The sequence below is a fragment of the Rhinolophus ferrumequinum genome, chromosome 9, assembly GCF_004115265.2.
Source record: "Rhinolophus ferrumequinum isolate MPI-CBG mRhiFer1 chromosome 9, mRhiFer1_v1.p, whole genome shotgun sequence".
In the NCBI taxonomy this organism is placed as follows: domain Eukaryota; kingdom Metazoa; phylum Chordata; class Mammalia; order Chiroptera; family Rhinolophidae; genus Rhinolophus; species Rhinolophus ferrumequinum.
In genome coordinates, this window is record NC_046292.1 from 17,996,055 (window position 1) to 18,021,215 (window position 25,161).

General features: G+C 53.0%; 1 protein-coding gene across 1 annotated transcript; it reads right to left on the bottom strand.

Moving 5' to 3' along the window:
- Nucleotides 1-20,183, bottom strand: UBXN11 (UBX domain protein 11). The gene is made up of 15 exons (XM_033113257.1): nucleotides 20,058-20,183; nucleotides 16,215-16,320; nucleotides 15,420-15,448; nucleotides 14,706-14,804; nucleotides 12,646-12,746; nucleotides 12,095-12,149; nucleotides 11,566-11,642; nucleotides 9,073-9,199; nucleotides 3,467-3,681; nucleotides 3,078-3,155; nucleotides 2,002-2,119; nucleotides 1,775-1,878; nucleotides 476-549; nucleotides 262-402; nucleotides 1-180 (listed from the first exon to the last, which is right to left on the bottom strand). The coding sequence occupies exons 2-15, from the start codon at nucleotides 16,283-16,285 to the stop codon at nucleotides 33-35; spliced, it is 1,437 nt and encodes a 478-aa protein (XP_032969148.1). The 5' UTR covers nucleotides 16,286-16,320; nucleotides 20,058-20,183; the 3' UTR covers nucleotides 1-32.
- Between the last annotated feature and the right edge of the window lie 4,978 nt (nucleotides 20,184-25,161).

The following is a 25,161-nucleotide window of genomic DNA, read 5'->3' on the forward strand; positions in this document are numbered from 1 at the left end:
GGGCGGGTGCTTTATTCGCACTGGGGGCTGGGTCAGGGCGCTGGTGGTTCAGCTTGGCACGCTCGCAGCAGCATTGCTGCATTGGGCACCAGGCCTGCGGCCTGCAGCGTGAGCGCGTCGTCGTGGTAGACCGTGGGCGGGAACGGACTGAAGATCTCGAAGGTGTTGGCGTCCACGGCCCTGGAGACAAGGCAGAATGGATCAGGCCGGGTCGTGGGACCAGAGCGCCCCCTGCAGCCGCCAGCCCCGCTCAGCGCCCACCTGGCCTGTGCGAGCAGGCTGCGCACGTCACCGATGGTGTCCTCCGGCCGCATCATCATTAGGAAAGCCTGCTCGCCGTTCTCCGACTTGATGCGCAGCGTGGAGAGCGGGGGTGCCAGCGACTCGGGTGACTCCTGGCTCCTGCCAGCCCAGAAACCATCAGTGTCCCCTACGGCCCAACCCCCAGGTTCTCATCTCTCCACTTTGCCCTCACCTCTGACGCTCAGCGGCCAAGGCTGGCGTCTCCACCACGATCTCCTGGATCCGGTCAGGCCACGGGCAGCAGTTCTGGAAGGAATGGATGGAGAGTGGACAGAGCCCTGGGCCCTGGCAGTCACACCCCACCCCCAACCCCTAGAGGGGCCTATCCCTGACCAGAGATGGATGAGAGCAATGAGGCTACGGGGAAAAGGGTGTTCTGTGTAAAGGGGGGCCCAAGGAGAGGAAATGGGAAGCTTGGGAAGTCAGCCCCATCAGCGCCTGCCCCCAAGAAACCTTGAGGTCCTGAAGTCTAGTAGGGGAGACAGAACCCCACACTGACGGTCACCAGGCTGGATGCCCAGCCCAGCATGGGTCAGGGAAGGCTTCCCTGGGGAAATAACACCTGAGCTGTGACTGAAGGAAGAGGAGGAGTGCTTAGAAATGAAATGGGGGGCAGGGATATTCCAGACAGCACGAGCAAAGGTCCCAGGTCAGGGAAGGCTTCTGAGAAGAAGTGAAACATTTGGGAGAGTGTCTGTAGGTTGTAGGGCTGACGCTGAGAATCAGGTTGGACTGGAAGAAAGAAAAGGTTAGAGGTGGGAAGAGGATAGGAACTGAGAGCTGGGATGAGAGCTTAGCCTTACCAGAGAATCACTAGGGTGTTTCAACAAAGAAGAGCCAGGAGCCAATTTACATTTTTAAGAGCGCAGAGGCTGCTGGGGAAGAATGGTTGGCAGGGCAGGAGTGGACATGGGAGGCCAGTGAGGCCACTGCAGTTGTCTGAACAGCCACTCTGGAGCCTAGACTAGAATGGTGGGTGGCAGGAATGGAGAGGAGCGACGGATTTGGGAGAAGTCCTGGGGATCAAACAATCGAATAGGACTTGGCAATGTAGGGAGAAGGAGGTAGAGAGTCCTGGGAAACAGGTTCCATACCTTTCACAGGAAAAGGTGTGGGAGGAGCAGCAGGATGGGAAGTAAGGAGAGAGGATGAGTTCTGTGATGGCCAGGAAGGGGTCTCCATGGCCTTGGGCTCACCCCTGGCCTAGACTCTGATTTTCCCACTCTTACAGCCACACCCCTGCCAACCCAGCTGCTCTCTGGGTCTCAGCCCAGAGCCCTCTCCAGCTCCACAGTTTCTAGGAGACAGTGGACCGCTCTGAGTGACCCATCTCTCATCAAAGTCCTACTCACGGGACCCCAAGCCTGAGCTTTTACTCAAAGCCACTGCTCTGGTAGGCTGTGCCAGGGTTGATGGCAAAGCCCTCCCTCACGCCCCTCCCCAAAGGCTGGGGAGCTAGGGCTGGCCTCACCTGCAAGGTGTCCCGGATGGGGCCCCGGATGTCAATCACCTCGCCTTGACGGATCACAAACTTGGGGAGCCTGTTCAGAAACTTCTCAGCGGTTATCCTGGAGCCTGCGGGGAGTCATTGGGAGCCTTGGCCCAGGGAGGGACTATAAGTGATGGTGAAGGAGGCCACCTGGAGCTTGTCCTGGACAGCGCCCCCGCCACCTGGCTCAGCCTCAGGGCCGAGCTCACCTGGGTACTCCATCCCGACTGACAGCTTGTGAATCCTCTGCTGTCCCACCAAGCGGCCCTCGCCTGGGAATGGGTTCAGCCCATTCTCTGGGTAGACCTGATTGCGCAGGTCACTCACCTAGCAAGAAGGAAGGGAGACAGCGGCGGGGCCCAGCTCTTCAGCCCTGGGCTCCACCCCCACCCCTGCTTGCCCAGCCAGGCCCCGGGAATAGGCCCAGGGGATGGTCTGATACAATCCCCACTTTACAGATGAGGAAACTGAGGCCCTGGACAGAGCAGGAGAGCTGCAGTTCATGTTGCTATGACACACCTGGGCCCTGCTCTTTCTGCCAACACCCCTCATCATGCCAGCTGGAGCCACTATACTGACATCCGCCTCAGAAAGCCCACAGGGAGGAGAGGGATGAGGGTGTTAGCAGAGGGCAAAGCCCCCGAGTCTAGGATGCAGTGCAGACCCCATCACTGCACATATGATTCACATTGTTTGCCAAGCCGTGGTGGCTCACGCTTCCTCACATGTGCTCACTGTCTGGGACACTGCCTCATGGGCTCCCATCACAGCACCCATCATCTTAAACACACCCTCAGCAGGGGACCGGCTCCATCTCATGCCGCCATGGCACTACCTTCCACCCCAACCAGCTGGCCGGAGCCTCTGGGAGAAGCTGGGCCACTTTTACATAGACTCCTCAGGGACCCTAGGCTGTGGGGGTCCTGATGCTGGAGGAGGGGCAGGGGCTGAAGGCCATGATTTCATGGTGCCAGCAGGGGGCGCTGCCCGTCGCTCAGCCACAGGCTGTCGCTGCTGGGGCTGCGGAGGCGGCTGCGGCGGCTGCTGCTGCAGCTGCTGCTGCTGCTGCTACTACAGCTGCTGAGGTGGCAACTGTGGCCATCGCTGCCTCCCTATACCCTTCCTAGCCCTGCTTCAGGCTCACCCTCCTCCTGAAAGTCATCAGATTGGGGTACCCTGAGGTGGCTTCGCGCCTCAGACTGGGTGATGCCTGAGGAAGCTGTTTATCCTCAACCCTCCAAAATCCCCACAGAGGGAGTGGCTGGTTTGAGGAGTAGCCCATCACCTTAAAGGGGACCCCATCAGGGTACAGGCACTGGAGCTCCGATGGGAAAAAACCATCCAGTATGTCTCGGAGGCAGCGCTGCAGGGGGGAGAGGAAGGGTGAGAAGTGGCTGGACCTGTGTGGTGGTCCACATCCTGCTTTCTGTTTGGATGGCAGGCCCTGGACTACTGGCTTCCTTATCCAGTGGATCACTCTGGCCCAGGACTTGGCAAGAGTGGGGTGGGGGGCTCTGCAAGTTCTGCATGGGTCTGGGTGCCTGTGGAGGGCAGGCTGGATAGGAGATGAATTGGATGCCACCATCTCCAACTACTGGTTGAGCAGATGGGTAGAAGCAGAGGGGCCTGAGTGTGCACAGACCTGTCTCCCCTCCGCCCGCCCCCTACTCCTACCTGTGTGGAGGGATCATGGAAGGGCCGGAAGAACCCATCAAACATCATGATGCCATTCCGGTAGAGCTTCAGTGGGATGGGCTCATTGACATGGAACCGCGTTCCGCTGGGCTCTGGCATGACCTGGGCATCACTGTCCACCACCAGCTCACTGAGATCCTTCAGGCTGGCCAGCAGCCTGTCAAAGTCCACCTCAGGGGGCACCAAGGAATCCCCTGGCAAAGAGGATAGACACCCATGAGCCTCTCTTTATAGCTGCCGTGTGCCCTGGCTTCCATGTCCCCTCCCATGACGGGCAGCAGCCTTCAGTGACCACCTAGAGAGGAGGAAGGACAATTAACACTTAATAACAATACCATGTTTCCCCGAAAATAAAGACCTAGCCGGACCATCAGCTGTAATGCGTCTTTTGGAGCGAAAATTAATATAAGACCCAGTATATTATATATTATATTATATTATATCCGGTCTTATTTTATTATATTATATTATATCGGGTCTTATATTCATTTTTGCTCCAAAAGATGCGTTACAGTAGATGGTCCGGCTAGGTCTTATTTTTGGGGAAACAAGTTAATAGCTGTTTTATTGAGCAAGTACTTCATGCTAGGGACTTATCTATAATCAGTCCCATTATTCAGATGAAGAAACTGAGGGTTAGAGAAGGCTAATGGCTTGCCTACGGATGCACAGAGTAAGTGGCAGGAAAAGGATCTGATCCCAGGTCTGTGTCAAGCACAGGGTTAGCAGCTGGGGTCCGAGAAGATGACCACGTAGGGTGAGCCAGGAACGAGCACTCTGTCCATGTTAGTTATTGTTACCAGCTCTACCTTATACAAATGGACCTCAGGTCAACCCAGAGGCTACGAGGCAGGGGTTATTTATCTCCATTTTACACATGAGGAAACAGGCCCGTGGAGATGAAAAATGACTTATCCCAGGCCCCCTGGCAAGTTAGAGGAGGGGCTGACTTTTGAGTGTGTTTTTCCCACCCATCTGCACCATGAGGAGTGAGGTCGGGGTAAGGACAGAAGGCTATTGAGGATGTTGGGACAGCTGCTCGACAAAACAGATGTGGGGCAGACCTTGGATTGTGCAACTTTTTCTGGGTCACAGGCCCCTTTGAGAAGCTGACAGAAGCTCTGGCCTCCTCTTCAGAAAAATGTGTTGCATATACAGCTGTGCATAAGCTTCAAGGGGTGCAGACGGGGTGCTGGGGCAGCCATGACAGATGCCAGAGCAGGAAGGGTAGAGGGCAGGTGGGATGTTGGCAGGGGATAGGCCAGGAGCCTGTTCTTGGTCCTTGAAGGGACCTGGCTCAAAAGTTATCTACTAGGGTGTAACCCCACCAAACACATGACTTTCTGGGGCTTCTTGGAAGCTGTTTTTCACCAGGACAGCCAAGCTGCACAGGATGTGGGTCAGGGTTCTGGGGACCCAATTCCTTTCCCCACAGTGACACAGTGGCTGTACCGGGGAAGTACAGATGTGGGTGGCCCTGTTTCCTGTTGCCTTTGCACTGTTGAAACGGTAGGCCCCAGCTGGCCTTTCCTCACCCCACTACATTTCCTACTGTTTTAGGGCCTACACTTGCCCTCCACCTCCTCCTGGGGTCCCCTGGAGTCCCTGGGATTCCCAAGAAAAACAATACAGCATCCCTGGTATGAGTCGGAACAATGTCAAGACACTTTAACTATTTCGGAACACATTGGTAAATGGTAAACCTAAAAATAACAGAAAAGTTCATGTTCTTTAATGCCTGCCCTGGCCCTCATGGGGAAGTGAGGTCTAGAAAGGTCAGATGACTTGGCCCAAGCAGACCTCACAGAGCACAGCCAGGACCATCAGATACCTGACTGCTAATCCAGCTGCCTCCTAGGGCCAGGGCTTTTTCAGGGAGCTGATGAGTACGGCGTGGTTGCCAAGGGAAGGGGCAGGCAGAAGCCCAGGCAAGGATGCCAAGAAGAAATGAAAGGGAAAAGAGATGTTTGCTGAGGAAGTCAGCCTGAAGGCTCTCAGCCGGTGGACTACGGCATGGAGAAGTGAAAGCAGGTGGGCAGGGCAGGTACCGGATGCAGCAGAGTGGAGGTGAGACAAGGGGCCCAGGAGAAGAAACCACCGCTCTGGGCAAAGCAGAGGTGAGAGAATAAGGTGGGAAGAGCCCAGTATGGCCACCACACAGCAGGGAGTGTGGCCCAGAAGCCTGGCCCAGGGCAGCTGGGTCACACAGGTTAAGGCAGGTCAGAGGTCAAGTGAGGCATTTCCTCTCTGAGAGGCAGCTTTCTTTTCCACAGAATAGGTAAATAATAGAAAGCTTCATCCTGCCGACAAGATCCAGCTGTGAACAGGCTGTAACAATGACTCTGAGTGTTTACCTCATGCCAAGCACCAAAGGCAGGGATTGTCACTCCCATTTTACAGAGGAGGAAACTGGGCCTTGTAAAGCACCATGCCCTGGGTCATGCTGCTTGCAGGGTCCACGTGACTCTATGCCTCTGTTCTCAGTGACCACACAGGCTGCCTCTCGCTGCTCCCTGCGATCCCTTTCCAAGGAGGAGCGCAGTGCAGCGAGGTAATCTCTGAGGCCTCGGTCAACTTTGAGAGGCCATGATTTTATTTAAAAGGGGAGTAGGTAGGCTTGGAGTTCAAGTCAAGCTCCTTGGCCCGACTCTCGAGACGCTCAGAGCCTGGGCTCCCCGGGCTGCCCTCAACATGATTTCCCTTCACACTCTGGAGCCACACTGCCAGGGCTACTGCTTCCAAGCGGTTGACCCTAGGCAAGTGGGCCCATGTCTCTGGGCCTCAGCTGCCTCTTCTATAAAATAAGAACAACGCACTTCACAGGGTTGCTGTGAGGCGTGGAGGAAATGCCTGGCAGGTGGTGGCTGTTGTCACTAACCCCATCCTCATGTTCCGCTGGGCTCAGGATGTTTTCTAAACACCTCTTCTGAGAGGCCTTGCCAGGAACCCCTCCCCGAGGCGGGGCCCCTGTTGCTCCTGAGTTCCTGGAGCCCTTGAGCTATTCCCTTGGCCCTTGTCACAGGCTGTTGTCATTTTCTGTTCACTTGTTTGACTTTCCAACCACACCAAGCACTGCTTGAACCCAGGCGAGAGCATACAGCTCCAGGCCTGGACCAGAGCAGGTGGGTGCTCAAGCCTGTACTGGATCCATCCCACCCTGCCATCCAGCAAACATGCCTGCAGTGCCCAGGCTCCGCGAGGCCCAGAGAGCCATGGCCATGCTCACGCCCAGAGTCCTGTCCTCGTCGGCTCATAACTGAGTGAAGGAGACAAAGTGACAAAAAATGACAATGCTGTGTGGTAACTGCCACTGTGGGGACTGCAGAGCCCAGATGGCCAGACCCTGTCACGATGAGAAGGGGAGTGGAGGGCCTGCACAAGGCTGGCTCCCCACACCTTCGCTGGGCCATCTGCTGCTGTGAAATACCAAGGGAGAGCCCGAGGTGCCCCGGCCGGCCCATCACCACCACTTCTGGCAAAGGCTACTGAACAGGAAATGGACCCACGATTTCCACACACCTGCGAGTCCTGCCCTGCTCTGGGGACTTTACCTACATTCGCTCTGCTCTGCCAGGGCCACGGGCAACGCTGGCCCCTGCTGCTGAGCATCCCCGTCCGCTCCCACCTCATCCTGTGCAGAGGACTGTCCCCACGTCCCAATGTGCTCTGATCGTCCAGGCCTGGGTACCACCCACCAATCGCGTGCACGTGGGCACAGCATTATGCTGGGCACCCTGGGGCATCATAGGGCTAAGCAACAATGGCTCAGCGCACATCAGCCTGCGAGAACACTCCACGATGCTCTCAGTGGCCTGGGGGTCAGTCATACACCTCCTCACCCCACAGATGACGCAGAGCCCTTCCCCATGCACTCAGGAGCAGCTGCAGGTGGCACAGTACCTGGCACAGAGCAGGCACACCATGCGCATTTGCTGGAACAGGTCAGGTTGGAGCAGAGTTTGAAAGGAAGGGAGAAAAGGGGGCAAGGTATTTCAAGGGACACAGCACAGGCCTGAATGGGAAGTGAGAGTGGGGAGGAGCCTAGTCTGCCTGGGGTCTAGTCCAGGCCATTTCCAGGGGCCCAAGGACGAGTGAAGCTGCTATAGCCCATGAAGTCAGTGTGGCTTCCTGAGCAGGGCAGGGAAAAGGCTCCCGCCCGAAGGCAAGAGCCTGGCACTTGGAGGAAGGGTGGTAGGGGCAGGTGGTGGCTGGCGGGGGGGTGGGGGGGGTGGAGATGTAGAAGGGCAGGACCTTGATGAGGGGCGGGGGAAGTGAGGAGCTCAGTTTAGATAGGGGTAGGAGGTGGGGAGGACCTCAGAGTTGCCTGGAGCTCTCAGCCCTGAGGCTCAACACCTGGTATGAGCAGAGCAAGAATGTCCCTTTCATGTCTCCGCATACCTTGAAGCACCTGGCACCTAACTCTTCCCATGTGATGTTCAGTATACTGGGGGGAAGGGTGGCAAGGGGTGAACGAGCCAGCCCCAGGCCAAGCCCTTGCAGGGCTTCCCCTGCCCTCATGGGTCCAACAGACGCCCTTCCCTAAGGCATGAGTCGCAGGCTCTAGAACGTTTGAATCAGCCCCAGTCCAGCCCAATACAGATGCTGCAGCTCTTACCATCCACTGGCAGGCTGCTCCAGAGCCTGGGGTGTGGTATCCCACAGAGGGAAAACCAGAGCCTCAGGGCTGGCAAGAGGCCAGCTTTGTGGATCCTAGGGGCACGTGGGGCGGGAGCAGGCCGGCACCTGGGGACAAGGCAGTGGAGGAGAGGAAGGGGAGAAGCCAGGAGAGAGGGAGGGTCCCAGGAAGAACAGCTGCTAGGAATGAAAAACATGTTGTTCATCTGACAGAAGAGCTAAATGGAGGCTCCTCCAGGCTGAAGAATCAAACAGCAAAAGAAGGAAGAGGACGCAGAGAGGGAGGGAGGATGTGGCTGAGCAGCTTTCACAAATTGCTTTAGCTGTAAAGCAGTCAGCTTCAGAGCCAATTACTCTGGGCATAAACAAACACAGAGCACAGTGGGGGCTCCTCTCTTTTGGGTGGGGGGCAGAGGGTAGGAATCCACAGAACCAGGTATGGAAACCAGCTTTCGAGTCTGACCCACACCCCCAAAGGAGCAGGGAGGCCCCCACCAGCCAGAAGGAAGGCTGCCCTCCAACAAGTCAGCAGGGTCATGTGAGGCCTGAGCCCAGCTCACCACGGCGGGAGCCCGAAGAGGGGACTGAGTCCTGGAATTGAGGGTCAGCTTCCAAAGCAAAATGATTGCTTTTAAAGGCAACGGCTTTGGGATGGATGACATTTTGTAAAGGTGTCTGAGACAAATGAGGTCGTGTCTGGGTATTTGAAAGATGAGCAAGCAGAGTCTAAGGCAAGACCAGAAGAAGACAGTGGCTGCAGGTTAGATGGTCAGTGATGGAGGCTGAGGCCTTTCCTTCCTGCCCTGTCAGTGGCAAGGTGGAGGATGTCTCAGGGCACCTCGCGCTTGGCGGCAGGGGCACGAATGAGATGGCTTCTGGACAGACAGCTGCTGGTCAAAAGGAAGCTGTTGGAGAATTCCCTTTGTAGGAGGGGCCGGGGACCAACCTACCTGGCTTCCAGAACTTCTTGGCTGTCATCCGGTCCCTCCTGCCATCTTTGGAGTCTGTACTGTCCACCGGGTCTTCCTGGTCCACGGGATCGCCCACCCACTGCAGGCCGTAGTCACTGAGGAACCGCTGGAGGGAGAGAAGGGGGCGATGCGGGGTCACCGTCAGCTCAGCCCTTTCCCAGGGAAGAGGTGGCATCTGCCCAGTCCCCAGCCTCAGGCCTCCGCTCCCAGAGCTGGCTGGGCAGAGGGTAGGGGCCAGGGGGTCTTGGCCATATCCTGGCTGTGAACTTGGGAACCACTTCACCTCCTAGAGCCTCAGGCTCCTTACAAAATGGAGATGACAGTCCCTGCCCATAAGCTCGTGAGGAGCACTCAGCAAGATAAATCGTGTCAAGGACTTAGCACAGTGCCTGGCCCAAGTACAAGCTCACTGAAGGCAGCCACGACGGTGGGGAACCGTGTGGGTCTGGCTGAATGGGAGGAGGGGCAGGGGCACCCCGCTCTGCAGGACTGGGAGGGTGTGGTCACCCACACGCAACCTTCCTAGGGCTAGGTCTCACATCTCTACCCCAGGAAAATTTCTGAGCTGGTTACACTTTCTGTTGCTGGTTCCTCGTCTCCCTTTCCCTCCTCAACCCACTCCAACCAGCCTCCATTTCTACAACTCACTGAAACTGCTTATGTGCAACCACCAACTACGTGCCCAGTGTCAAACCCAGGGGGCACACATCTGTCTTTATCTCTTGCAACACGTGTTCCTTTTCAGTTTCACATTTCCAACCATCTACACTTAAGATACTAACAGGTATCTCAAAATGAACTCGACCCAAATAGTAATGACTCCCTGTCCCCCCCCCTCCGCCCCCCGCAACCTCTTCCCCTCCAGGTCTTCCGTTTTCAGTCAACAGCACCTGTCCCACCTAGGCCTCATCCATGCGCCATTCCTCTGCCTCCCTACGCCCTTCAAGGCCTGTGCGCACCACCTCCAAGGCAGGCTCAAATCCACCCACTACATGCTGTCTCCTCGGCTGTCCCTTGTTCAAGACACCGTCATCTGCCTCCTGGACAATTCAAACTGAGCTTTCCCGTCCACCCCTCTAAAACCTTTGAAAACCTTCTCCCAGAGCGGAATCCAAGCCCACATACTGTGGATGAGCCCCCCGTGATGTAAGCCCCCCGGCCTCATCTGGTTCTCCCTCTTGCTCCCACAAGCCAGGTTCCCATGGGGGGAGGTCCTTTTTCTCTTCAGCCCTTCCCTGGCCCCCTCACATCCTTTAGATCTCTTGCTCAATGCCACCCCGCAGAGTGGCCCACACCCCAGCTGGTTTCTATTGGGTCACCCACTGAAATATTTCACCCTACTCTCTGTACTTGTATGTCTTCCTGTACACCTCTGTCTCTGTCCCCTCCAGACAGTCAGCCTTATGAAGGCAAGGACCATGTGTACGTCCCAGTGCCTGGGACACAGGAGATACTTTGTACGACTTTGGTAAATTAACGAAGCAGTAAACGTGTGAGTGCTGTGAATGAGGGGGCCGCGATGCCCTCTGCCTGAGGCTCTGGGGTGCAGCCCTCACCCCCTGTGGAAGCTGCTCAGAGAAACCCCACAGGCTGGCTGCGGGCATTCCTGGTAGATTGTACAGGAAGCAGCTGTTTCCCCATAGCACCCCCGCCCCCCCATGAATAGGCCTGGGGGTGGAGGGAGGATCCTCAGCTGTGGCTCCGAGGTTTGCTGCTGTGGTCTTAAGTTAGGTTGGGGCTTTGAAAACCAGTTGTGTGTGGAGAGGGAGAGGTAAAACCCCAGGAAGAGCTTTTGGTGGGGCCAGCAAGGAAGCATGTGTGTCCAGGACCCTCCCATAAACGTAGGGTCCCTCTAGTTTGAGAGTTGCTGTATGAATGGGGGCAAGGCAGGTGACACTGGGTGTTTGAGATGTCATGTTCCGAGGCAGGGGATAGCTGTGACCAATTCAGTAAGCACATATGGCCAGGCACCATGCTTGGTCCCGGTCATGCAGCAACGAACAGGAGGAAGGTGGTCCCTCCCCCTCCCCCGCCACCAGCACCTTGTGGAGTTCCCAGTGCCCCAGGGGAAGAGAGATGAGGCACTAAGGATGGAGAGCCTGCCCTGGTTATAGTCAGGGAGGGGCGCACACCTTGATTTGAGATAATGAGTGAAAACCTTGCCAAGGGGACGTGGGGAAACATTTCAGGCAAAGGGATCAGCATAGCCAAGGTCCTGAGGTGAGAAAGAGCTCAATGTGGTCAAAGAACCAGAGGCAGGGCCCATGGCTAGAGGGGAGAGTGGTTCAAGGTGAGACTGAAGAGGAAGCCCAGGCGGAAAGGAGGATGTGCCCTGCCCCGGAAGCCTTTCTGGCTCTTTCAACTCCGGTAGGGAGACAGAGCAGAGCCTCGGTGTGGGATATGTGGTGAGGGGGGCCCGGAGAGGTGGGCTCTGACCCCGTTCCTGACGGCCCTAGCCACTCTCTCTCTCACCTCCATCTCTTCGACCTGCTGCTGCAGCTGCATGCACATCATCTCCAGCTCCTCCTGCCGCTGCAGGGACGTCTGGCCTTCAGAGAGATGGGGAGGGCTTCTGCTGCCCCAGCACAGGGGCTGCCAGGGCCCCTCTGGCCTTGACCAGAGTTCTGCCCTGAGGGTCATCTGGAGAAGCTACCCCTTGAGAACTTGAGGGATCCCCAAGAACTGCCTCTTGGCCTCTCCCCCTGCCTGAGCGGGAACACCCTGATTGACTCTGAGGGAGGCTCCTAAGGGGGCTGTGTTTCCTCCATGCTTTCGGTGGAGTGCCCTGTGCTTAGGGCTGGGCTACATCTGCACTCAGGGAACTCAATCCCGCATAGGAAGGCACTGTCCAGGGAGTGTCACTGCCTCTCTCTGGGCTCAGCTGTCCAGACCCCACCCCAGGACTCAGCCTGATGCTCTTGTGTGCCTTGATGCCCGGGGGTCACCGGCCCAGGGGAGGTGCAGCAGAAGGGCCGACCAGCCTACCGAGAAAGCCTCTTACCCTCTTGTTGCTGGAGGGTCTCCACTAATTCCTCCAGGGCCTGTATCTTCCGATCCTGCAGCAACAAGACGGGAGGGAGGAGGGAGTGGGGGGCAGGCCTGGTGGTTCCCAGAGACCAATGGAGCCTCTTCCAGAAGGAAAGATACTAAATTTTTGCCTTTGTGGGCGCACTGGGGAGCTTAAAGCCCCTGCCCCTGTCCCTCCTTTGGCACAGCCACTGCTCCGGTACCTCAGGTGACCTTTGTGGTTTCACTGAGGGGAGGGAAAGGTGTGGAGCTTGAGTGCTGAGGCACTCAGCAGCCACTGGCGCCGCCCAGTTGGAGGTCTATGAGCCTTGCTCAGCTACGATGACCTCTAGCTTCTCTACTCAGGCCACAAGGACCCAGAGCAGTCCCAGGCCACCTCTGGCCCTCGAACTGGGCAGTTCAGTGTGGGAGATGGTTCTAGAACCCATCCACCCTAGTCTAATGCAGCAGTCTCACCGGCCACCCCAGCTTGGGCCCCTCCCACCCCCAGACTGGACCCTGGCCCTCTCCCCACTGGGGTCCCACCTTGGACAGCATCTCGTCAGTCTGGATTTTCACCTGCTGCTCCAGATCCCGCACCTTCTTTGTCATGGTGGCCACCAGCTCCGAGTCTTGGAATACAGGGACTGCCAACCAGACAAAGTTCTAGAGCCCAGGCCTAGAGAAGAGGCTGAAGTATGGGGGTCCAGGGGCGGGGGAGAGAGGGATCCCCAGAAGTGGAAATAAAGTAATAACAACAGCTACGACCTAGATAACAGGGACCAAAACACTTTTCATATATCAATTCATGCAGTCCTTACGACACGCCTTTGAGGAAATGAACCGCTTTAGCAAACTGATCCACTGAGTCCGTAATTTGTCCAACGCGTATGAGCAAGTGGTGTAACATACGGGTCACATCGCCTTGCAGCATGTCAGAAAGTTCACCCTCAATCAAATCAAGCCTCTAAACCTCACCCCCAGTTTCTTGAATCTAGATGGAGGGCGTATAGGTGTTCGCTGTACTGTTAGTTCAACTTTTCCGTATGCTGGAAATTTTTCAAACTAAAAAGTCTGAGAAAAGAAACCAAGAGAGACACATGGGAAGAAACGTGCATTCTTCCTGTGTGTGAAGCAGGAACCACAGCCGCCGTTGTGCAACTACCTGGGGCCGACAGGCCAAGGATGGCTCCGTGGAAAGACGGAGAAACCTGAACTTTTGATGCTGACTTTGAGTGGTTGAATTAACAACCCTTGAGCTGCCTCCTTAGGTCTTCCTGTGTATGGGACAATAAGTCCTCTTTAATGTTCATGCTAGTTGCGTTAAGGGTTCTCTTTGACTTGGAGTTAAAAGCTTCTTAACTGACGTAGACATTTGGGAAGTGCCAGCACATAGATGTCAGCATGTGTATGAGCTCACAGGCAGAGTGGAGAGAGAGAACCAGGCAGGAGGCACATCACACTGAAAAGATGGAGGGATAAGAAGGAGCCAACAAAGAGAGCGGAGACGAAAAACCTGGGAGACAGGAAGATATCGGGGGAGAGTGGTGTCATGGTGACCAAGAGCCTGGGGTGTTCTGAGGAGGGAAGCATGAACCGTGTGGAAAGCTGCTGTGCAGAGAAGAAATAGGACAGGCAAGTCCTTATGTGTCACCTTGCGGGAGGGACAGACACCGTCTGAGAGTGGGGTGAGGAGTGGATGGCAGGGGTGAGGTCCAGGGAGCGTGCACACAGCTAAGGGCAGGAACTGCTCGGTGTGGTTACTATTGAAAGTGTCCCCAAACTGGGGTGGCGGAGACCCTGGCTTTGTGACTGAATGGCTGTGGGGCCAGGCCCTTTCTGCCTCCTTTTCCACTTCAATTTCCCTCCCTACCCGGTACACGGATGGGTGTTTGGTGGAGGATGGATCGCCTCATCAAACCGTCAGTTCAACCTGCTGACCTAGGTGTTCCCACTCCCACTTCACAGAGGAGGAAATGGAGACGGAGAGACAGGAAGTTGCTTGCCCAAGATAGCCCAGCTAGTGGAGAATTCTCTCCTCATCTCTAGCTCCGCAGACTCCCAGCTCAGACACCCTTCCCAGTCTCCACGCAGCTCATCCTGCCTGCCCACATCTCCCCTTGTCCAGGCCACGTTCAATCCTGCCTCCTCCGGAATTCACCGTGCTAAGCCCCATCCCACTTCATGCACCCCCATGATCGCAGTGGGGATGGTGTGGGCCAGGCGAGGAGAGCCATCTAGGGCACTTTGGGTCTTGCCCAGAGCCCTGCAAAGCAGGAAGCAGATGGCTGACGGCTGACACCTTTCATTCCTGTCAGACCCTGAATCCTGGACCCACTGGACGTCACACTTGATGGTGACTCCAGCCAGGTCCACTCCAGAGGCACTAGCCACAGCCTGGCCAGACCACCTGAGCTAAGGGCAGGGCCCACGTAGTTTTATGCTAAACCAGGCCCTGGAAAGGTTTGGGGGCTACGGGCCACATGGCCAGTCAGCCAGAAGTGGGAGCAGCTGCCTCAGACCCAGGAGATGGGAATAAGTGCCATGCCTCCCTGGACATCGCTGCTTCTCTGGGAGCCCAGACCCCTTTAGGCCTCTGCTCTCACCTTTCCTACTCACAGGGGCACCTATGCCGCCATAGCAGGAAGGGACAGAGATCCTTTCTTCTGAGCCATGTCCGTCATTCAGCATGTCCACTTCATCTTCTGCAGGCAGGGATATCAGGTCACTGCTCTGGGGCTAAGGCCCAGAGGAAACTGTGGCCCTGGGTCCTGGCTGAGATGAAACAGCCTGCACTCTGTGCCCACAGCATGAGGATAGAAAACTTGGGATGTTAGCAAACACGTATCCAACCAGAACGGGCTTCTTAAGAGTTTCCCATGCTGGCTCCCGGGGGGAACATGAGTAACCAATGCCAGCACCATGGTGGGGGCAAGAGTGGGGTAGGATGCAAAGATCTGAGCCTGTAGGAGTCAGCATAGCAATGTGAGAACAGGGCTGCAGGGAGAATGGGCTGGAGGAGGCTGTCAAGGGAAGCAGGGCTGGGATTTGGCCCCCTCATGGAGTCTTGGCACTCACCAGCCAACCCCACAGTGGGTGGAGGGGTTCAACTCTTAAAGATGGCTTATCTGCTAAGGGTGTGGGGACTCCTGAGAGCTGCCAGGAGGAAGCCCTGTCCTCCGGGAGGGGTGAGAGAGCTGCTGCTAACATTGGGTTGGGCCAGCTGCTCTAGCTCACAGAGTTGTTAGTCGTGCTCTTTCTCTCCATCTACCCAACCAGATGGCAAGTGAGGAGGACACAAGGGCAGAGCCCATACTTACCGTCTCCATAGAGTTTTACCCCTCGCCTCCTGGGAACCCGGGCAGGAAGGAGAAGAAAGACAGACAAGTTAGGACCCCCTGGAATGTTACCAGGGGAGAGGCTCTGGGCAGCAAACCCCCAGCTGAGCCTTAAGGAGATGGAGGTTGAACTTCTGCCTCCTGAGGACATCCACCCCCAAATCCCATCCTGGCACTGGGATGAGCCAAGGGGCAGGCTTTAGGGTGTCCAACTCCTCCCAACAGAGAAGGGTGGGGAAGAGCTGGAGGGCAGAATCCTGGGTGGAAGACGACAAGAGCCCCAAGTCCAGGAGCCTAACCCCAGCTCTGCTTTGAAATGGCTGTGGGAACCCAGGCCTGTCACTCAGCCTCTTTGGAACCCTTTGTCCTTCAAATGACTCAAGTGGTGTTCAGAAGAGCAAGAAGAGAAGTAAAAACCTAATGCTTTGAAAAGATGAAAGTGCTAGACAGATAGATATAAAGGATTCCTTTTACTGAGAGCCCAGCATGTGGCCCGGCTCAGAACTGGCACACCGCCAGTGTTTGCAGAATTAGTGCAAATGAATAAGGAGCTGGGTGCTGAACGGGGCCCACATCTTATAGAGGACACAACCCAGTGTGTGCCTGACACAACATAGAGCCTCCCAGAAGGTACAGAGAGAAAGACAAGGTGGTCAGGGAAAGCTCCGTGACTCCTTATTGTTCTCCCCAAGACACTGGGAGTCATTCTCCTAGTCCACGGGAGTGGCAAGGAGGAGGCCAGAGCGGACACAAAGGCCCTGGAGGCCGGCCCCTTACCCTGAATTCACAGGCTCTGACTGCAGAGGCACTCTCCGGGTCTTGCCAAGGGAAGCCAAAGGTGAGCTCATAGTTCTTCTTTGAGATTCTAGCTATCAGGAACTCCCTGAGTAGAAAGAACAAAGTCAGTCCTTGGACTCCCTCAGGACTAGGAAACGGCCTGAAACTTTCTTTTCCCTGGTTACTTTCCCATGAGGGAGCACTGTCCAGGGAGCAGCACCCTCACTTTTCCCATTGCCTCTGCTGAGGTTTCTGGAGGCAGTTGGGCCTCAGGATTCCCGTACTTAACATCCGCCTGCTCCTCTGGGTATCCTGCTTTCTGCTGACCCTGCAGCCTTCTGTCCACAGTACTTGGGTACCGGCAATGGGGGTGGGCTGGGGTGCGGAGATGGGCCAGAAGCCTGGGACTTTCCCCAACTTTAGAGCCCAGGCATGAGGCTACCCAGGAGGCCTGGGGCTTTTGTCCATACATCAAGGAGTGAGTCAACACAAAGCCCAGGGGTCCCCTCCCCTCTGCTCGGAACCCAGGTGCCACCCCAATATCTCAGAGCTGGAGACGGGTAACCCAAAGGCAGGATTTCACCAACACACAGTCTGCATGGCAGGGAGGTCAAGAGTTCAGGCTCTGAACAGGTTCTGCCATCCACCATTGTAACTCATGCCTCGGTTTCCTCTGTTGTACAGTAGGGATGGTAATAGTACCAAGGTAGGTAGGGTTACCCAGGGGATTCAGAGATAACATACATAACGCACCTAGCTCAGTGCCATGCTAAAGGAATTATGGCTGTTGTGGGTTTTGTTGTTATTGGCACATGAGGGCATCGAAAAATGCTGGTTTCCCTTCCTTCCCTCTTCCTTCCAGATAGATGAATGCACATCAGGGACATAATTAAAGGGTACTACACTATTCAGTGAATTAAGTAGTATATTATGTGGCTGATATCTAGAAATTCTAGAACCAACAGACCTCCATCAGGGCCTGAATTGAGTCTTTTGTTCCACTTTGGAAATGTGTAACGCTGGCATCTACCCTACCCGTGAAACTGCCCAGCAAGATGACCTGTGCCGCCTGGACGCAGCCTCCTCCGTCTTCATTCTGGAGTTTGGGACTCATGTCTCGCCCCTTCCTCAAAGGACCTCTCCAAAGACCAGACCCAGAGTTTCCTCACCCCCACCATCCGGACTCCCAAACCTGCCCCCATCCTGCCTCAGCCCCTGACTGTCTTGTCCGGGCATTCTCATGGTTTGTGAGGTCAAGTGAGCCCCTCGTGGTTCCCTTCACCAACCTCCACATGCTGCCAGAAGAATCTTCTTAAACACAAAGTTGACATGTCATTTCCCTGCTAAAAGCTCCCAATGGCTCCTTCTCACCCACAGAAAAAAAATCAAAATTCCTTCACATGGATGACCTGGTCCCTGCCTGTGTCTCCTGACCATACCTTCCCTCCCCCGCTCCTACATGTGAGTCATTCTGTGCTGCCTGCCTGGCCTCGAAAACACCATGCCTTTGTGCACATGGCTGCCGGCCTGAAACCCCCCTCCTGGTATGGTCTCCCCACTCCTAACCGCACCCTTCCCTTGGTTGGGCTAATTACTTTTCATTTTTTTCAGTTTGTTTTTGTTTGCCCTTTAGTTGTACTTTAATTTTTTAACTTTAAAATTGTAATAGATTCACAGGACAGCAGAGAGGTCGTGCACATCCTTCACCCAGTTTCCCCCAATAGTTTTGACATAACTGTATGTTTGTATCGTTCCATGCCACGCAATCCCATGTGTAGATTCATGTAGGCACCATTGAAATCACCATACCGATCTGTTCTGTCACCATAAAGATCTCCCTTATGCTACTTCTTTATAGTCACACCCATCCTCCCCTCTCCACCATCTCTAACCCCTGGCAACGACTCCATTTTCCATCTCTACTATTTTCTTAATTTAAGGTTATATAAATGGAATCATACAGTATGTGAACTTAAAAAAAAAAAGCTTTATTGAGATACTACAGTTCACATACTTAACACTTTTAAAGCATACTATTCAGTGGTTTTTAATGAATTTCACAGTTGTGAAAGCATCACCACAATCAATTTTAGAAGATTTTCATCATGGTAAAAAGCCCCACGCACTGCGTCTTTAGTGGCTAAAACTGCCGTGAATGAACTCCCACCAAACCTGTTATCCCTTCCTTCTCCAAACTCTCATCCCCATAATGACCCCTCAAAAGAAATTGGTCAAAAAGATAGAAATTAACAAGGGTTGGTGAGAATGTGGGGAAATCGGAACCTTTGTCGGACTGTAAAATAGTGCTGTGGAAAAGGGTCTGGCAGTTCAACAAAAGATTAAACACATTACCTTATGGCCTAGCAATTCCACTCCTAGGTGTATACAAGAGAAATGAAATCTTATGTCCACACAAAAACTCGTATACACATTCATAGCAACATTATTCATAGCCCCCAAAAAGTGGAAACAACACAAATGTCAATCAACCAATGAGTAGATACACAAATGTGTATATCCTTATAATGGAATATTATTTGGCAATAAAATATAAATGAAATATATGCTACCATGAGAATGAAGCTTGAAAACATGCTGAGGGAAAGAAGTCACAAAAGACCATATATTGTTAAGATTCCATTTATATGAAATGTCCAGAATGGGTAAATTTATACAGACAAAAAAGCTTAGTAGTTGGCTAAGGGTGGGGGCAGCTGGGGCATAAATGGGGGGGGTATTTGCTAAGGTGTCTTTTTAGGCTGATGAAAATGTTCTAAAATTGATTGTGGTGATGGTTGCACAACTCTGTGAATATACTAAAAACTATTGAAACTTACATTTTAAAGGGGTGAAGTATATAGTATATGTGAATTATATTTCAATAAAACTGTAGAAAAGGAAAAGGACCTGGTCCCCAAACCCAACTCAACATCTTCCCTCAAAATAAGCTCGTCCTACTTCTCCCTTCTTAATAGGACCCCAACATCCTACCACAAAATTTTTCTCTCCTTCCTTCCTTCTTAATCCCATCAGCTACCAAACCTTGCAGATTAAATTCTGTAATATCTCTCACACATAGCTCCTCCTTTCTATGCCCACTGTTGGCTATCCTGCTGGGGCTCTCACTGCCCTTCTTTGGGGCTGTCACAATGTCCCACAATTGACTTCCCTTCTTTCAGTCTCACTCCCAGCTAGTGCAACACACTGTCTCCAGGTCAATTTCCCTATGTATCATAGGAGACCCCTGAGGGCGACGACTCTTATCTTCCCATCAGTCTGGGGACTCCTAAGCACGGGGCTGTGTCTTGTATTCCCTCAGATCCCGGTTCCTTAGGACAGAACCATGTCAATTCCCTTCACTTTGGGGGCTTCTATGGGCAAACTGTGTCTTCCCCTTCAGGCCAGAGGGACCTACAGGTTGGACTGTCTCCCCCTTCAGATTCGGGCTTTGAGGGGTAAGCTATGTCCTGTGCCTCTACATCTTTGGGACCCAAGTCAGGACTGTGCCTGAAGACAACATCCTTCGTCACGCCTACTCGGTCTATTCGCTCCCCCTTGGCCCGGGTGCTCTCCAATGCCTACAGAGCCCAGCAGGCTGCACGCCTTCACTCCCTAGATCCCCAGCTGGAAGCGCTCACCGCGCGACTTCTTTCACCACCAAAGCCCGCCCTGGGAGCCGTGTCGCCTCCTCCCAGGCGTAGCCATGGAAGGCAGAAACGGAATCCGCTCCCAGGACGCGGGGGGCCTGTTAGGGAGTAGGGCCGCGGGGCCTCGGGGCTCCGGGCGAGGCCCCAGCCTGCGTGGAGTACTCCGTGGGCAGAAAAGCCTTGGGTCGGGACTCACCACGTAGGACCACGGAGCCGTCCCGCGGAGCCGCCATCTTGTTGTCACGCGGTTTCCTAGGCGACCAGGACCCGTGCGCTTCTCATTGGCTCCCTGAGCAACCAGCGGGCTGCGGGAGCAGGTACAGCCGTCTGTGCTCGAATTCTATTGGCCTACAGAGTCTAAACTCTTCGAGGGATACTGTTAAGTCCCAGAATCCACCGCTCTGAGCGGACTCAGGGTCTGGGGAGGTGGAGGGTTCGTTGATACCACCCGGTGGGGCAGACAGTGGAGGACCTGGGATTACATTTTTGAAGCTGTTGGAAGCCTCTGGACCTGAATGTATAATCCCGATAATGCCGCTGTTTTACTAATTTGCTTTTGGGGGAAATTATTTATCTCTCTGAGCTGTTTTCCCATCTGATCAGTACAATAATTCATGGGGCCTATTTGGAGCGTGAGTTGAAATGATGCAAGTACTTAATAAATGGTTCTTAAATGTGAATTTCTCTGCTAACCTCTGGACCAGATGGCGCCCTGAAGGGACACTCAAATTGTAGTTCCTTTGTGTAAAAATTCCAGTGAGGTTCATTGCAGTTTTATTTACGGTGGCCAAGACATGGAAACAAGCAAAATGTCCTCTGATAGAAGAATGGATAAAGACATTGTGCTATATATACACAATGGAATACTATTCAGTGGTAAGAAAAGATGAAATAGGACCATTTGTGACAACAAGGATGGATCTTGAAATTATAATGCTAAGCGAAATAAGTCAGAAAAAGTAGAGAACCATATGATTTCACTGATATGTGGTATATAAATCAAAAACAACAAAGGAACAAGACAAACAAATAAGAAAGAAAAACTCATAGACACAGACAATAGTGGTTACCAGAGGGTAAAGGGAGGCTGGTAGATGAGGGTAAAGGGGATCAAATATATGGTGATGGAAGGAGAACCGACTCTGGATGGTGAACAGGCAATGTGATTTATAGATGATGTAATACAGAATTGTACACCTGAAACCTATGTAACTTTACTAACAATTGTCACCCCAATAAACTTTTTTTTTTTTTAAAAAAAGAAAGGGCAAATATCTACTGTACCAAGGAATCTGGAAGAAATGTGAACATGTTAATGTTATATATTTCTAAATACCTGTTTTACCTGTAAAATAAATAGATATTAGTCCAAAATGAAAAAACAACATTCCAGTGAGACACCCTCCCTGAGCCTCATGTGTAAAATTACGGTGTTAGATTATATGAGAGCAAACAGGCAGTTTAATTAAAAGCATGGACTTTGGCTTCAGGAATCCTGGCTCCTGACTTGTGTGTCCTTGGGCAAGTTATTCACCTTCATTTCTTCATCTGTAAAATAGGGATAATACCCACCCCACAGGGTTGCTGTGAGGATTAAATGAGATAGTGCATACAAAGTACCTGTCCCAACACCCATATGGAGTAAGTTTTCAGAAACATTTTTTGCTTTCAACTGTCATCATCATTCCTCAAACTTCCAGGTGTGATAGTTTGGGAGTTGTTAATTTCTGATCTCAGGCACCCCCTTCTTTATGCCTGGGTTCAAACACCAAAGCCCTTTTTCTTTTTCTTTTTTTTTTTAAGTGGTGAAAGAGTAGTTTATTAGAAGAGATAGTCAAAGAAATGGAAGCGGACCCAAGCAGTAGAGAATGGCCCAAGGGCTCTCAAAGCCCTTTATCTGAGTGTCTCAGACTGCACTTTTTAATCTTTTCCATTTGCCTTTCTAATCTACTGCATTCATGGGAGGGCAGATTCTTTGAGGCATTCTTTACACACCAATTGGAGGCCAAAGGGACATACCAATTAATGAATGCCTTCCAATTGCCAAATGCCCACCTTATGAGGTTTACAGATGAGAAAACTGAAGCTCAGAGAAGTGAAGTGACTTGCTGTGCAGATGGAGCCGGGAGTGCAGTTTCCAGGATCTCGGCCTCACGTGTTAAGGTGCTGGCTCGGGTAGTAGATGGCCGTCAGCTGTGACTAGTTGGCCATCAGCTGTTACTGGTTAGCCATTAGCCACTGATAAACTGCCATGGCTAAGCTAGCAAGCGCAGATTGCAGTTAGCAAGTGAGATTGGTTGGCAGAGAAGCAGACAGTAGGTTGCGGACCGAGTGGCTCCTGCTTCTTGTGTCTCCAACCCAGCCGCCAGCGAGAATATAATGGTATGACTCCCCTTTCTATGGCTATGTGGGTATTCCTTTTTTGGCCTCACCACATCCTGCGTTCTTATGTGGAGAGCAGGACCAGAGACCCCGCATGACACCCTGCATGACAAATGGCGCAGCGAGCAGGGTACGGTGCCAGCCAAAGCTCTCCAAAGGGCGGTGGAGCAGTTTGTGCGTATGAACACTCAGTCTCAGGAAGACCCGGAGGAGCAGCTGCCGGAGAGCTGGACGGTTCCCCAACCAACATAGGCCAGAGAAAGCGAAGGTCATTGCGGTCCTGTGGGCTGGGAAGTGCTTGCTGAGGCCCTCAACCCCAGGTTGGGGAGGACTTGGAGCCCTCACTCTGCAGAGAGGGCACACATTGTGAGGCTAATGCGCAGCCCTGGCGAATGACTATGGACTATGGGGAATTGCCTTCCATCCTTAATTTAATGGACCGCTTGACTGTTTGCTTGGGAACGTACCATCATGTAGTGGAATTGGCAGATGTTTGCTTTTGTGTCTTGACCAGCCGCTGTCAAGAGTATGTGAGAACCCTGGCTGTGCCCAGAAAGACTGGTGGTACACTGAGAAACCCTGGCTGTGCCCAGGAAGACTATGCCCAGAAAGACTGGCTGTGCCCAGAAAGACTGGCTGTGCCCAGAGAGACTGGTGGTACCCTGAGAAACCCTGGCTGTGCCAAGGAAGACTGGCTGTGTCCAGAAAGACTGGTGGTGCCCTGAGAGGCCCTGGCTGCGCTCGGGGAGACTGGTGGTACCCTAAGAAGCCCAGGACGTCTGGCTGTGCCCAGAAGGACGTGGTGCCCTGAGCAACCCTGGCTGTTCCCAGAGTGCCTGGCTGTGTCCAGGATACTGCATTCACCTCCAGGCTCCTCGCACAGGGCCCCTTGCGGAAGATGCTTGTCGTGTAGATTGTGAGGCGAGACCCTGTAGGGGACAGAGCCAGGAGTGCAGTATCCAGGCTCTCACCCTCACATGGAAAGGTGCTCACTCGGGTAGTAAATGGCCATCAGCTGTGGCTAGTTGGCCATGAGCTGTAACGAGTGAGCCATTGGCCACTAATATAACTGCCGTGGTTACGCTAGCAGCAAAAATGGGGGCTAGCAAGCGAATGATGGCTGGCAAGCGGATTGCCGTTAGCAAGTGAGGTGGGTTGGCAGAGAAGCGGACAGCAGGTTGTGGATCGTGTGGATGACTCCCCTATCTATGGCTCCGTGGGTGTTCCTTTTTGGCCTCACGGTGTCCTGCATTCTTGTGCGGGGAGCGGGAGCTGAGCCTGCATGACACCCTGCATGACAGCATAACTTAACAAGTCTGTGAGGCTGGGCTCTGTCACTCACTAGCTGGCTATTCCTGCTCAAGCTACATCACTTAACTTCAGTTTCCATATCTGTAAAATAGAGATACTAATAGAACCTACCTCACAGGATTATTATGCAAATTAAGTTCTCATAACATTGTCACGTTATTTTTTAAAAGGTGTCCAAAAACAAAGTTATGAAAACAAAACAAGAGTCTAAGCTCATCTAATATTTGTATTTCTGACCTATAGTTCTCCATCCTCCATTTTAGAGGGTTCTGGAAATCTTTCCTAAGTCTCTGGGCTCATGTAAGATTTGAGTGTTGGGAGGACAGTGGAGGCTAATCTGTCCAGCTTCCAAGCTCACCCAGGATTCCCTCTAGACCTGTGGGATGGGGCCATAGTCCTTTTCCTAATTCCATCCCATGGGGAATTCCATCCCACTGCCTGACAATGGTGGAAAGGTGCTGGACTAGGAGGAGCAAAGTCCTGAACAAGGACCTGGGCCTGTTTTCCCACCTGTAGGCTGTGTAAGGAGAGAGACCCCAGCCCTGGAATTAAAGGGCTCTGGAAGTCTCTAGTCTTGAGAATGTACATAGCCCACTTTCCTTTTAGGTCATTTCCTAAAAGACACTTTTCAATTCTGACCGCTTTAGGACTAAAGAGTTTATTGGATCCTAGCAGCTCAGGGGGGAAAGGTAAATAATAAAGGAGAGAGAGGTTCTCTGAGCCCATGCGTTCCCTCAGAACAAACACCTAGCTCTCTCCCACCTTCCTCCTCTTCTCCACCCACATCACCATGACCTTGGATCAAGCCCTCATTTAGCATGACGTTTAGGGCCTTCCTATTATGAGTCTTTCCCTCTACCCTTCTCAGTGTCCCAGAAACTATCTTGCTCTTTCCTATGTCCAGGCCTCTCCTTCCAATGGGAACATCTTCCTTTGGCTTTTCCCCTTGGGGAAATCTCCCTTGATTCTTTAGAACTAGCTCGAATGTCCCCTCCTCCATGAAGACCCCCATTCCCCCAAGCAGAATTACACTCTACATTCTAATAGATTTACACTCTACATTCTAATACTGCCATTATAGTATTTCTTACTCAGTTTTGTGATTATTTCAGTATGCACCTCCCTTCTCTCTTGGATTATGAACTCCTCAGGGAAGGGACCCTCATTCATTCATCTTGCCAGACACATAGTAGTTATCGAGAAATTGCCTGAAATGTATGGATGGACAGATGAATGCATAGATGAAGATTTACCTTGGAGAGCTCCATGGTGCTATTAGATCACAGCCCTCTCTCAGTGGGGATGAAAGATGTAGGGCAGATCACGCTGTAGTATACGCTGCAACAACCATCCCCTCCCTCCATCTGTACTGTATTCCATTCCATCATTGAGCTCAAGTACATACCATGTTTTCCCGAAAATAAGACATAGCCAGACAATCAGCTCTAATGCGTCTTTTGGAGCAAAAATTAATATCTGGCTAGGTCTTAATTTGGGGAAACACGGTATTGAGCACCTGCTCTATGTGGGACTGATAGGCCCTGGGGACGGTCATCAAAGAACACTGAAACTGAAACAAACAGGGAGTGGTCTGAAGTGTTTTGCAT